The 14,152-nt window shown below is 33.8% G+C and overlaps 1 protein-coding gene across 1 annotated transcript; it reads right to left on the bottom strand.

Moving 5' to 3' along the window:
• Window positions 1–5,547: 5,547 nt before the first annotated feature.
• LOC111703038 (GATOR complex protein MIOS) lies at window positions 5,548–14,151 on the bottom strand. Its single transcript, XM_023474886.1, has 17 exons — window positions 13,985–14,151; window positions 12,989–13,114; window positions 12,370–12,421; window positions 11,605–11,678; window positions 11,043–11,210; window positions 10,578–10,743; window positions 9,818–9,881; window positions 9,106–9,328; window positions 8,761–8,921; window positions 8,317–8,398; window positions 7,933–8,251; window positions 7,739–7,856; window positions 7,382–7,533; window positions 6,914–7,011; window positions 6,176–6,215; window positions 6,033–6,091; window positions 5,548–5,653 (listed from the first exon to the last, which is right to left on the bottom strand). The coding sequence occupies exons 1-17, from the start codon at window positions 14,128–14,130 to the stop codon at window positions 5,548–5,550; spliced, it is 2,154 nt and encodes a 717-aa protein (XP_023330654.1). The 5' UTR covers window positions 14,131–14,151.
• Between the last annotated feature and the right edge of the window lies 1 nt (window position 14,152).

Below are 14,152 nucleotides of genomic sequence, written 5' to 3'. Positions count from 1 at the left end.
TAATATATTTGTAATATATTTATATATACCCGGCCCTGTAATATATTCATATATACCCGAACCTGTAATTTGTATAAATGTAAAACTCGATCAAAGATTATGAATCAAACCTGAGGATGAGATGAGAAATATTCTCTAGCTTAATCAAGAATATCTTTAGTTCCGGTTTCCAGGTAGAATCTGATACTTCGTACAGGAAGGATAGTTTCTCTTTACTAATCTCCGAAGATCCCAGAGATACCTTGCTAATCAACAGATTTAACAAATTATTTAATGAAGGTTTTGTGAAAAAAATATACTTGATAAAATACATAGTTGGTTTTGTGACTTCTGTATTAATACTTTCCTTTTCTTTCTGTCCGTTTGTATCCAATAAAAGTCAAAACGGCTAAACCAATCGGCCCCAAATTTTGTGTAGGACCTCACATGACCCAGGTCCCCCAGGGAAGGTGTATGGCACATTAAAATTGAAAAAATGCCTGGAAGTAGTTGGGATTTTTTTTTTTTTAAATGCGCCAATTCGTTAAGAAAAATCTGTAAAAATTTGAAAATAATTGAAAATGGCCGACTTATTATTTACTGGAAAGGGGCGCGAAGCGCCCTTAAAGTCTGGTATCTTGAAAACATTTAAATAAAGAGTAAATTGCAGAAACCAATTTCTCACATATATCTTTTTTTCTTACAAAAATTTATGCATTAATTGTATCTTATTAAGTTTGAAAAAAAAACTTTTCTCCATCTAATGTTTCTGCAAGAGAATTTAATAACTATACCAATTATAAAATTGTTTATTTAACAAAAAAAATAATTTGGTATATTTCCTAAAGCAACGAAATGATCTCACGAAAAAAAAAGAAGTTTGACAGAAGATTAAAGATGCCAAGAGTTTTCTCAGTATGCACTATGCATAAATTCATAAAAATTTCGGAAGAATTTAAATTAGTTGAACCGCATATATTGTTGTTTAGGATTTGATGATAAATATGTATATATAAATAATTTTCGAAAATCTAAGTGTACAATGAACTTTTGAATAGACTGATTTTTTAATTAAATCTTTCCTGATCTGTGGAAACAATTTTCTGGATTCTTGGATATATTTAAATATTTGACGGGATCCACTTTCTGCAACAATTTCACTAAAAATATACAAAAATGTGTTCTGTGTGGCATAAAAATACACTAATAATATGACAAATCAGTTTCATTTTTCTCCAATAATTTTGCTTGAATTGTTGAAAGTTTTAAGTTCTTTTTTCACTTTTCTGGAACTTTTCGAATTTCTTTTTTATATTTCAAAACGTACATTAACTTTTGCCATTATTTCATTTTAAGCCATGTTCCTCTGAAACCAAGAATGTACCTTAACTCTAGACTAGAGCTGTGGCTGTTGAATAGATTCCACCCGGAGAAACTTGACCCTAAGCTCTGAATACTCCGGACCATGGAGTAGTTCTTCTCCAGCTTGGAGTTGAGGGTTGAGTGGATGAGGTTGAATACAATATCTCTGGTGGAGAGGGGTAGAACGGAGAAGTAGGATTCCAATTCTTCTAGTTCGGGGGAACACTCAGGAGCTACCTTTTCCAAACCTTTGGAATAATAAAACAGTGATATATATTACAGTGATATATATTAAAGTGATATATATTAAAGAGTGATATATATTAAAGTGATATATATTAAAGTGATATATATTAAAGTGATATATATTAAAGTGATATATATTAAAGTGATATATATTAAACAGTGATATATATTAAAGTGATATATATTAAAGTGATATATATTAAACAGTGATATATATTAAACAGTGATATATATTAAAGGCATAACGAGAAAGACCCGGAATTAATTGACAGTTAATCAGGCGACTGGCAATTTTATATGCTCAAAAAAAAGGCAGACCAAATTTTGGAAATGACAGGACTAGAGCTATGTGATTATCGTTTCATAAATCATATTTGTAAAATTAGACAGTAAAATAGTCTGATTAATTGTAAATTAATTCTGGGTCTTTCTGATTAGGACAGTATAGTGTATAATGTTAAAAAATATTTATACCAGGACATTTTTTGTTTCCAAATGTAAAATTTTCTCCAAGGTTTATGCAACAGAAATTCGCAAGTCACTTTTCCAGTGAAACCAGTTTAAAATAATCCATTTTTAACAAGAAACAAATGGATATCTCATTCATTCCTCGTCCGCCAAAGCTTTCATTGTACAGTTGTGAATCGGACATGCACCTTTATAAATAACGTCACATGACGTTTACAATCTCATATAGCGGGATTTAAAATTTTCAAATCCAACCTGCCAGGAAGAATGTTTGTGAGAGAACGGAAGCACTGAGACGGAGAAGAGACTTAACCCTGCTCCGCAAACAACCATCAACTCCGACATCAACTAATCCAGTCAAATTGTATTCTACCAAATTTTTGGATCCTGGCTTTGGTTCATTGTTGAGATAATGCTAGATTTTAAGAAACATTTGAAATACAATTAAAGTTTTAAGGGGGGGGGGGGGCCTTTTCGAAAATGTGTATCCAAATTTGACCTTAAAAAAACATATTCTTTTAAACTTTGACAAATTCCTAAAGCTATAGGTTTCACCTCGAAATCTTTGTGTGCAAACATTTTTCTGAAAATACAATCAATCTATCAATCAATCAATCAATCAATCAATCAATCACCCTGATGGCAAATTTCAGATCTTTAATTCCCAACCAAAACATTATATAAATATAAATTTGCAAGAATAAACTATTTGACTATAATTGTTTCCATGTTTATGTGTATCCAATCCTTGCTGTTTGAAACCTTGGTAGATGTCAAAAATTGTAATCGAAAGTAGTCGTCATTGTATTGATATAAACGACGACGACTGTAGTTATATTTATATTACTATTAGAACGACCCTTAGTTTTATACATTATAAATAAATAAAATTCTTTAAACAAGACGATTATAAAAATGTCGAACTTCTAAAGTTGTACTTTTTCTGGTCTTTTATATTATTAGGCAGTAAAATACAAACCAACCGAAGTATTTTTTTATGTAAACCGGAGATGAAATTTAAAGAATTTGACCCGCGGTTTAAATCCGCTAAAACCCGGTTTAAATTAAGCGCCGGCTTAAATCTTGAAACATTTGATAAAAATTTAAGTGGAACCAGCCATAATTAAGCCGCGGCTTAAATTTAAACCGCCGCTCAAATTCTTTAAATTCGGCCACTGAATGAATATTTAAAGGCAATAAATATTACTCAATAAATCACACCAATATATAACCCAAAGGAATCGAGTCCTGACACAAACTCTGATTTTCTTATTCCAATATCTTTGCAACCCAACATTGTAGACCTTAGATATTTCAAACTATAAATTCTGTTAGAACAAATAATCTAAGTTTGACATTTTAAATGTTCAAACTTCCAGTATGCAAAGATATAGGGATTAGAAAATTTGAGTTAGTGGTAAAGACTCATTTCCTTTTCTTATAATTACGTAAATAGCTGTTGAAAGTTATAAATTGTAAATTCAACAAAGAAGAAAAGCCCCGAACCAAAACAATAATACAAAATATAAATAACAAATCACAATATTTTTCTAATAAGCTCAACATTTTTAGATTGTTATATTACTGATGATTTTGTTGCAAAGATAACGCCTTTCCAAGCAATTAATTGAACTATTTCTTTCTATTATTTGATTTATTTGATATTTCTTTAACTTATGTATTTAAGAGTTTTTTTTGTGGATTTGCAATGACTTGAGAATGCGTATTTCTGTTTGCTTTCCTAGTCTGGTAGTGGTCAGGCAGGGGTCTATTTTTCATAAAAAATCATTCCCCACCATAAATAATTTCTTAATTTTTTTATATATATACCCCTGCATTCAAGTGACTCAATGGGAAATATCTAATTTGCGCATTCTGCTCAAAAACAAATATGGAATAATATTTAATTGCGTATTTGTGTACCAATATACACTTAGGACAGACTTAATTGCGTATTTGCGTCAAGAGATCCACATTTGCAAACACAGCCAGTAACAGGACAAACAGCATGCGCTTTAAACCAGTCCAGGAGATGCTCAGCATGCCCACCATGCCGGCATGTTTGACACCAAGTAAACCATTCTCCAAATCTACACAACAAAATGTCGCCATTCAGGATATGGGGAGGGAGAGGNAAATAACTCCTAAAGGTTTACGGCAGCTGGGACACGCCTAGAAAACATTTTGTACAGGGGTCATAAATAACTCCTAAAGGTTTACGGCAGCTGGGACACGCCTAGAAAACATTTTGTACAGGGGTCATAAATAACTCCTAAAGGTTTACGGCAGCTGGGACACGCCTAGAAAACATTTTGTACAGGGGTCATAAATAACTCCTAAAGGTTTACGGCAGCTGGGACACGCCTAGAAAACATTTTGTACAGGGGTCATAAATAACTCCTAAAGGTTTACGGCAGCTGGGACACGCCTAGAAAACATTTTGTACAGGGGTCATAAATAACTCCTAAAGGTTTACGGCAGCTGGGATACGCCTAGAAAACATATTGTACAGGGGTCACAAATAACTCCTAAAGGTTTACGGCAGCTGGGACACGCCTAGAAACATATTGTACAGGGGTCATAAATAACTCCTAAAGGTTTACGGCAGCTGGGACAGGCATAGAAAAAACTATTGTACAGGGGTCATAAATAACTCCTAAAGGTTTACGGCAGCTGGGACACGCATAGAAAAAAAACTTTTGTACAGGGGTCATAAATAACTTCTAAATAATGTTTTCAGTACAGTGCTGTTCTTAATAAACAGGAATAACTTGTCCAATTCTGAACGAAATCATTCATATCTCCGGTTAATATGAAAGCACAAAAAAGGCAGACCACATTTTGGAAATGCCAAGAATATGGCTACTTTTCTTAATAGCACAAGAATTTTCATTTTTCCCTTATCTTTTATCAAAACTTCGTTTAATCTTACACAAAATCATTACTAAATTTAACAAGGCTGATGTTCCGTATTAACTCCAGTGTAGCAGTACACTGTTAATATTACCTGAGATTTAGATTTGTTCTGTACACTACCCTGCCTTGAAAGTACACTGTTAATATTACCCGAGATTTAGATTTGTTCTGAACACTACCCTGCCTTGAAAGTACACTGTTAATATTACCTGAGATTTAGATTTGTTCTGAACACTACTCTGCCTTGAAAGTACACTGTTAATATTACCTGAGATTTAGATTTGTTCTGAACACTACCCTGCCTTGAAAGTGCACTGTTAATATTACCCGTGTGCGAAAATAATTTTCGAAACTTTCTTTTGTGGGGTTTGATGAGCAACTGAAAATAAATAAATAAAAAGTTGCTTTTTGTTTTCCCAACTAAGTGAGAAAGTATCCTAAAGAAAAAAAAAGTGTTTTTAAAGAAAGATTTTAATAATATTCTTCAACACAGTCTACAAAATAGCACGAGAATTGTCATCTTTCCTTCAGTTTTATCAGAACTTATTTTTTTTTAAACTTTTCTCTTTTTAAAAACTATATCCATCCCTGGAGTTGTGTCTCCCAGCTCGGATCAGACCTGGATAAAGAGATATCCAACTCCGACCTTACTCCGAACATGTTCCACTGATCCAACATTTGTCTAAATATCAAAGGTTAAATAAATTCGGATTAGGATTGAAGAGCGTAGTTGGAAAAATTTCAAACAGCTGCCCAATTACTAATGAACAACATAATTATGCATTTACAGACTGCAGAATATCGTTTATATAATGTGATAATTGAAAGCTTTTAAAAGGCTCCTAAAAATCTGAGAAGCTTAACAGTTAAAATATCTAAATAAATAAGAGATGAGTATTGAGTTCTCTGACACAAGATTAAAGTGGTTCAGATTTCTCTGTTTGCTAAGTATAATAAAAGCAAACTTGTGTGGAATAATAATCTTAAAATATTTAACTTCACAGATTTTTGTGCAGCCAAATGAACTCCAAAAAAATGAAATATCAGAGAAACTACAGTACCTGTAGTTATCAATCCAACTGACGACTCCGGCAGATCGGAGAATTTCCGGAGGCAATATCTTTAATGAAATTAAACTAAAGTACCTGTAGTTATCAATCCAACTGACGACTCCGGCAGATCGGAGAATTTCCGGAGGCAAAATCTTTAATGAAATTAAACTGGCAGTTTGTATATCTCCGCTCCTACATATATAAAATCTTTAATGAAAGTACAATTGAGTGGGATCCGCAAGATTTTGGCTTCCTGGATCCGGATCCACAAAAATATGCGGATCCACGGATCCGGATCCAAGGAGGTAAATATCAACCAAAAAGCTGCCAAAAAAATTTTTTTTTTTACTCCTAAACACCAACTCTGAACTTTTGAAAAACGAGATTATAAAAATTTCCTCATTTCTGAATGGTTTATCAAGTTTTAGGAAAAAAACAAGCGAAAAAAAATAAAACAAAAAATTTGAAAAGTATTTTTTGTTAAGAAAATCAGTAAATCTTAAAGTAATGACCTGGATCCGGATCCGGATCCGGATCCGGATTTTGATCCATTTTTTTCCAGTGCAGATCCAGGATCCGGATCCGGGTCCGCATCAAAATTAAATGGATCCTAAGCACTGATAAATACTGATACAGGAACAAATCATTATTGTTTATTTTCTAAAAACCCGTCATAAAATCTACCATGCCGTTTTTGTCTTTCTATAAATTTGGAGTCATTTTGCTTGTTTATCCGCGACATTATTAGTGTCATGATTTGCGGCTTGATAAACAACATCTTTAAGCTAAAATTGTCACCAGAAAGAAGCACCAGAAAAGTGGACGCGAAGCACCCGAAAAGCCCAGTAAACATACTTTTAAGGAAAATAAAAATCTATTTTATTCTCCACCTGTCAACATACGCCTGGAGTACTTCAATTGACTCTTGATGGGTCCGGGATAGGATCAATCCTTCCAGGCTTCCAGACAACAACAGCTTACTCCGCTCCTGATCAATCAATCAATTAATCAATCATTGAATCAATCATTGAATCAATCATTGAATCAATCATTGAATCAATCATTGAATCAATCATTGAATCAATCATTGAGTCATTGAGTCATTGAGTCATTGAGTCATTGAATCATTGAATCACTTAATTATTGAATCACTGAATTAATCAACGAATCAATCAATAAATCAATCAAATCCATGAATCAATCAATGAAAAAGAATCAATCAATGAAAAAGAATCAATCAATGAAAAAGAATCAATCAATGAAAAAGAATCAATCAATGAATCAACCAATCCTGGAAAGTTTAAAGACTTCTCTCAGAGGCATTAGAGAGATCATATGATTGAACTGAGCAGTCTTACCTTTTCTAGGTACTCTAGGAGTAGCTTGTCGGAGAGAAACCGAGAGGCAAATGCAACCCGGTCAAGGAAGGATAGATTGTTCCCGGAGAGGACATCGGAGTAGGATTCATCCTCCGAGGTTAAGAAGGAGAATAGAGATTTGAGCGCAGGATCTGAAATATATTCCGGGGTTTTATGAAAATATATTCGGACAGGTGGGAATAAATTCACTGTTTAATGATTTAGAAGACACAAAGCCGGAGGAAAAAATGAATTAACAGAAACGCTAAAATAAGGAAAATTTATCGAAAAATAAAGGAATCAAAGAAAAAAATAGGGTAAAAAACTTTTAACGGGAAATAAAAACATATTATTTACCCGGAAGTAGAGGAAGAGAGTTTGCAACAACCTCTTTCCAAAGTTTAGAGCCCTCTGAGCTATACCCAGAGACAGCCACACAAACCATACTAAGATTACTTGACAAACCGCTATCAACCTGCAATGCAAGCAAGAGTTAAAAACTAACAAAATTGTTAAAGTGTGAGTAGCATAGAACAAAATAAAAACCTCACCCCCTTGCTTCCTGTGCATCCAGACTTGAGAATTTCAATGGCCGCCTTCATGTCTAGATTGAAAACCGCAATTGCCGCGTTACGCGAAATCTCGTTTAAATTCTTCTTCCCCATTTTCTTCTTGTCCCAGCCGCAGAGTTTGAGTATAAGTTCCCTCTCAGTAGAATGGTAGGTTCGGATAGGTTTAGCGGAGTCTAATCCCGTCCAGTTTGATAATTTAGCCTGGGAGGTTTCAGCGGAGGAGTAGAGGAGGGTTCTAACTCCCAAAAATTTTGCATTTCTAGTATTTGGAGAGATTAGATCTGCAAATGCATTTCCACTGAAAAAATTATTTTGTTGGAAAATAAATTTGGATTCGGGGGGCACATTTTTTTTTTGACTCACCCTGACTGTAGAACCCAAGTCCAGACTGTGTCGAGTTCTGAACCAAGTTTGAAATTGCTCAAATCCGTCAATTTTGTATCTCCTAACAACAAAATATCAACACTGAATCGTTCAAAACAATACAGTTTCCATCAAATTAAGAATTTCTCTTTAATCTGTTATTTCTTTTATTGATTTCTTGATAAGATAAATATCCCTGTATTTACAATGAGAACCAGAAAACAATCTTCTTAATTCTTATAATTATGACATGTTCACTAACGATTTTGTAATTTGCAACTGAACTTTTTACAAAAAAGTTTATCAGTCACAAAACTTGCAAATCCAAAACCCTTTGCGACATTTCGGGAATATAAGTAGGAAGAGAGACGACATTTATTACGCAGTTAACTGGTGCTTAATGTATATAAAATAAAATTGAATGAAAAGTTTGCTTATTAATACCTGAGTATCCTGCTTTGGCCCTAGATTGCATCACTAATCCAATATCACAGATTTCAAGATAGTTTCGAGGTTCATCGGAGCTTCTACTCTCGGAGTTGCTGAACTCCGTCGGCTCAAAACGGAGTAGGTTGGAGGCACCAGAGGACCAAATCAAGGAGTGTCTGAAAATGGGTTGATTAATTGTTTGACATACACTATGAGATATTTTCACTCATTAATAATCGATAAATTAAATCCTGAATCTTCTAAATCAATCAAATAACCAATTATCAAAGGATTCAACCATTTAATTAAATCAAATAAATCAATCTATTAATCAATAAATAAATTAATTAATCAACCTACCTGGCGGAGAAGTTTAATGTAAGTCTATCTGCAACTGTCCACTCCGTGAACCTACTCAGGGTACCCATGGCAAGCAAGGTGTTCTCTCTACTCGGATGCCAGGCGAAGTCTGCAATATTCCCGATCTGGGATCCCGGAGGTTGGATGGTTCGCTCCGTGACGGAGGCTTCTCCGTCCTCCTGGCTTACCGCCCAGCTCATTATATCGCGGAGAAGAATACTTCCTAGAGATCGGAAAAAAATTAGAAGTCAAAATTGAAAAAATAATGAAAACAATACTTAAGAAAGTCAATAAACCTGAATAACAATAAGAATACATAACAGGCTATATTGCTAATAATACTCAAAATAACAATTATAATTGTAAATGTACAATGCATTGCAATGGTAACAAGATATTCTTTAAATAATACGAAGAATTCTTGTTGTTTTTGTCTACACTAGTGTGCACAAGAAGTCGTGATAGAATGACGAGCATAATATATATTCAGGTTTGTTTTGAAATAGTTTAAAGAAGTTAAGTTCTTTCTATTAACTTAAATTTACTAATCCCTATATCCTTGCAATCTGATGGTGTAACTCTATTTGATCTAAGAGAATTAATAGTTTCAAATGTCTATTATCGGGTTTCAAAAATATTGGGATTAAAAGATCAGAGTTTGTGGCAAGAACTCAGTTTCTTTGTTAAGAGATAAGTGAGGATGACCACTAACCTGAATCCTTGACACTGCTTGCTAGTAACCCCGGTCTTGAAGGACACCAAGATACTTTAGTCACCTTAATAATAAAAATATTAATAATAATTTATCAAGATCTGAAAAGAAAACCCGACAAGGAACCCCCCAAACCGCCCTCAGGGTCCTTAATAAAAGTAGTACTAGGAAACGTAGCCCCCCCCCCCCCCCAAGATTTCAGAATAGCTTCTCAATAGCACTTCAGGGAAAGAAAACCTAATGCAAAACAGACAAAAAAATATCTATCTTAAAAAAAATGTTCGCATGCGGTGCGTCTTTCGGTTACTAAATCTGGATTTTTTGGTTCCCAAATAATTCTAGCACCCCCCCCCCCCACACTTAACTCCTGTATCCGCCCCTGACTTTGTGGTAGATTTTAGGGTCTAAGATACTATTTCTATATATCGGAATATACAATACAACAGGAGATACGTAAAATAGTTAACTTTAACAAGCACAGTAATTTCAACGAAATACTGTGAATTTTTATTCTTTTACACAACAAAGACAAAATTCCAACTCCAATGATTTATTAGAATGTACTATGTAATGGAATATATAAACATGTTATATAATGTAAACTCATTTAATATTTGCAAACCATAATCGAACGGAAAATATGAATATATATAGATTTAAAAAAAAATGTATCAGGTCGTACTCAAAAATCTAAGCTTTCTAAACCCAGTTTAAGTGATTCAACCTGTCATAAGTTTCCATTTCTGAGCATGTTTATCACCTGATGAGGGGAGTTTAAGGTTATAATTGGTTTCTCAAAGTTCCTTGTATCCCAGATAACTACTGAGGACTCAGAGTATCCGGATATTCTGTAATCTGAACCCGGGTCCACGGATAGACCGTAGGTAGCTCGGGTCTGGGTCTGGTTAACCGTCTTCATCCCGTTTCTGCAGGTCATCACACAAAATTACACATGAAAGAGACAAGCACTTTTATTTTTGATATCATAAAGAAAAACGCCTAAGAAGTCCATAAGAAAAAAGGAACCCCCATAAAATAAAATAAATGTCTCCGTAGAGGAAAAAAACTTATGGAAGAAAAACTAAATCTACAATGGAATATACAATAATTTTTAAGCTTTAAACGGAACATGAGAAGAATCATATCTAATTAAATCATGTATTTTTTAATAATATTATATTAAATCATATATTTTTTAAACATATACTTGTTGAATGATGTTTTCCTAGAGTCGAATATTTTGACAGTTTTTGTATTAAGTCCTGCCACGAGGAGGGGTTGAGTATGGGCCCAAGAGAGGGACGTGCAGTGATCTCCGTGTCCGGTCTCATGCAGAGGTTTTTCGGTGAGCTGGCTCTGGGATAGATCCCACACTACAATACCGTCCTCAGTTCTAAACAAATAGTTAGTCAACAACTGGGTGAATACATGGGGGGGGGCTGAGTCCCCCTAAAAAGTAGTTTTAAAGACGTTTGAGCCCCGGTCCACTCCCCGTTTAAAAATTTAAGATAGGTTAAAACCCCTCCCCCCTTCAGCAACTCTAGCATAGGCACGTTGTGTACAATAAGGAGGGAAAGGGGAGTGGGTGTGAGGAGGGGGGGAGGGTCAACGAATCGTATTCTAAGGAGAAAAGTGCTTTTTGTAATTTCAAGAATAATGGAAAATTAATAATAGGGTTTAAACATTGTTCTGATACTCGGTTGTATATTTAGTCTCAATTATCTATAAGAAAGAGACCCCTTGTCATTATTCTTCAAATATATATTTGAATTTAATAAATAATTTACCTAACTTTCTCATACCCGGCGGCTAGGAGGGTATACTGGGTTGGATGCCAAGCTAGCGCACTGCAGGGTCTGGACTAAATAGATATAAATATTTTATCATGTCACGTTTATAGTAAAATACATCTTTTCCATCTTTACTCAATAAGTCATTTTTCAGTGTTTATTTTTCGCTGAATTAGGAAAAATAAATGATTTTTAGCGGGAAATAATTTTATGTTTGGGGGGAAAGTATTAACAAAGATGAAAAACATGTAAGCCTTAGGATGTTTACCTTATCCTTTTCCTTTCCCTCATTCATCAATTTCAGCCNTTTTGATGCGGATCTGGATCCGGATCCTGGATCCGCACTGGAAAAAATGGATCCGGATCCAGGTCAATTCTTAAAGATTTACTGTATTTTTTTTAACAAAAATACTAAGTACTGCCCCCCAGCAAAAAAATTCTTATAATTATACAATACACCCCTGTGAACTTCATGACAAAAGGTAGCAGTGCTTAGGATCCATTTCATTTTGATGCGGATCCGGATCCTGGATCCAAATTGGAAAAATGGATCCACTCCAAACCCGTATACAGGTTATTTCCATAAAATTTACTGATTTTTTTGACAAAACAGAATTTTTTAATTTTTTCTCTTATTTTATTCGCTTATTTTTATGCTAAAATCCGAATCCAGTAAGCCCAACGGATGCGGATCCGGATCCTGGAAGCCAAAATCTTGCGGATCCAAAGGATCCGGATCTTATCTTTGTAAACAATACAAACCTGTTTAGGATTAAACTCTTTCTCTGATGCAAATTCAAGATTCAGATCATCACTATAATTTAAACAATTCATCTTAGGATTTAACGTGATAAATTGAGATAAGTTGAAATAAATAGAGATAAGTTGAAATAAATAGAGATAAAATAAGATCAGCTGAGATATATTGAGATAAATTGAGATAAAATGAGATAAGTTTAAATAAATTGAGATTAGTTGAAATAAATTGAGATAAATAAAGATAAGTTGAGATAAATTATAATGAGATAAGATAAAATGGTATAAAATTATATAAATTGAGATAAAATTAGATAAATGAGTTTAAATAAGATAAATTGAGATAAATTGAGATAAATTGAGATAAAATGAGATAAATTGAAATAAATTGAGATAAATTAAGATAAAATAAGATAAAACTAGATAAAAATTGATTGCCAGAGAATAGGCGATTAAATTATTTAGAATGAGATAAAATGTCTAAATGAGTATGATCGATTGTGAATATGGGATTAAGATTAAGATAAATTTTCAACTTTGAATTATTAAAACATTTTTAGTTCCAACATTTTCTTTATTTATTTTTATTAATTATTTTCATTATTTTATGAATAAAAATTGTTTCCTGAGAGAGATTAAAGATACACGTCCTGTCGCCTGGCCAACAGCCAGACGAACACCCTCTCCTCTCCAAATGGATACACTCTTGATATAGTGGGGTTCAGTTACACAGTTCACTAGCTCAGCATATCTAGTGTATAATACGGTGGTAGGCGATTTTATCAATATAATGAAGACGATTTTTTTCTTTAAATTTTTATTGTTTTACAGTTTTTTTCCGAATACAAGTTTACAAGTAATTAAAGAAAAGAGCTTTTTTAATTGACAACTTCTCCTTCTTACTATGTTTTTTTTGTATCCATGCCGTTTAACACCTTGATATAAAAAATTGAAATCGAAATTCGTCTTCATTTTAATGGTGTAATCGCCTACCACCATACATAGAGTACATCCACATGGGGTACACATTAGATGAAATAGGGTTTGACAAAAAACGATCGAAATGCGTTTTTCACAATGTTGAATCTTATTCATTCAAAGAAAATACTTTCAGATTTTTCATTCGGAAAAAAAATCAAATAGGTTGTTAAGTCTTTTACAGCTCATACATAATTCACATATTCTATTGGCTTTTATGACAGAGCTGAGCTTTGAGCACAATAATCAAAGCATTTGTAAAATATGTTTGAATACCTGGAAGTTAAGGGACTGTAAATGTGTTTTACTTTGACCTTCCATACAAAGATGGAAAAGCTCGATTTACAATGGTACCCTTGAAACCTTAATCTGATTAAAAATGCGGAAGTTAGCATCGTTTTCCTGACTTTAACGTGTTTGATTGGATAGTTAAGCCATTGCTTCTTAAAAACAAGAATTGCCCGAGCAAATATTGCAGAGAAGCCGGAAATGAAAAGAAACAGTTTAAAGAAACAAAAACATGGATATCTAATTAATCCTTGATCTGATGAAGCTTTTATAAGTACCATTTGTAAATCGGGCATTGCCATCTTAAAATGGAGGGTCACTTGAAACTACGGTTACAGTTCCTTTAATAAATTACCGATCTACTCCAATCTGTTCCTTCTCCAGTCCCCTGGAGGAGTGCTCCCCGTCTACCACCTGGTAGAGCCGGAGATCTGAACCCCAGGTTACAAACTGATCCGGGATACTTGGAACCCAGGCAACCTCAAACCTTCTCTCATTCATTCTATTATCAGACCTTAAACCA

Source organism: Eurytemora carolleeae, unplaced genomic scaffold, assembly GCF_000591075.1.
Source record: "Eurytemora carolleeae unplaced genomic scaffold, Eaff_2.0 scaffold505, whole genome shotgun sequence".
Lineage (NCBI taxonomy): Eukaryota > Metazoa > Arthropoda > Copepoda > Calanoida > Temoridae > Eurytemora > Eurytemora carolleeae.
Note: the sequence above shows the minus strand (reverse complement) of the source record. Positions and strands in the feature narration are given on the sequence as shown.

Bases quoted from the DNA above. Each gene is read 5' to 3' on its own strand.
- LOC111703038 (XM_023474886.1), bottom strand. From the start codon at position 14,130: ATGAATGAGAGAAGGTTTGAGGTTGCCTGGGTTCCAAGTATCCCGGAT. The intron at 9,882-10,577 runs GTGATAAACATG...TTTATTATTAAG, and splicing joins CCTTAAACTCCCCTCATCAG to GTGACTAAAGTATCTTGGTG. The intron at 6,092-6,175 runs ATTTTGCCTCCG...ATTTCATTAAAG, and splicing joins CCAGTTTAATTTCATTAAAG to ATATTGCCTCCGGAAATTCT.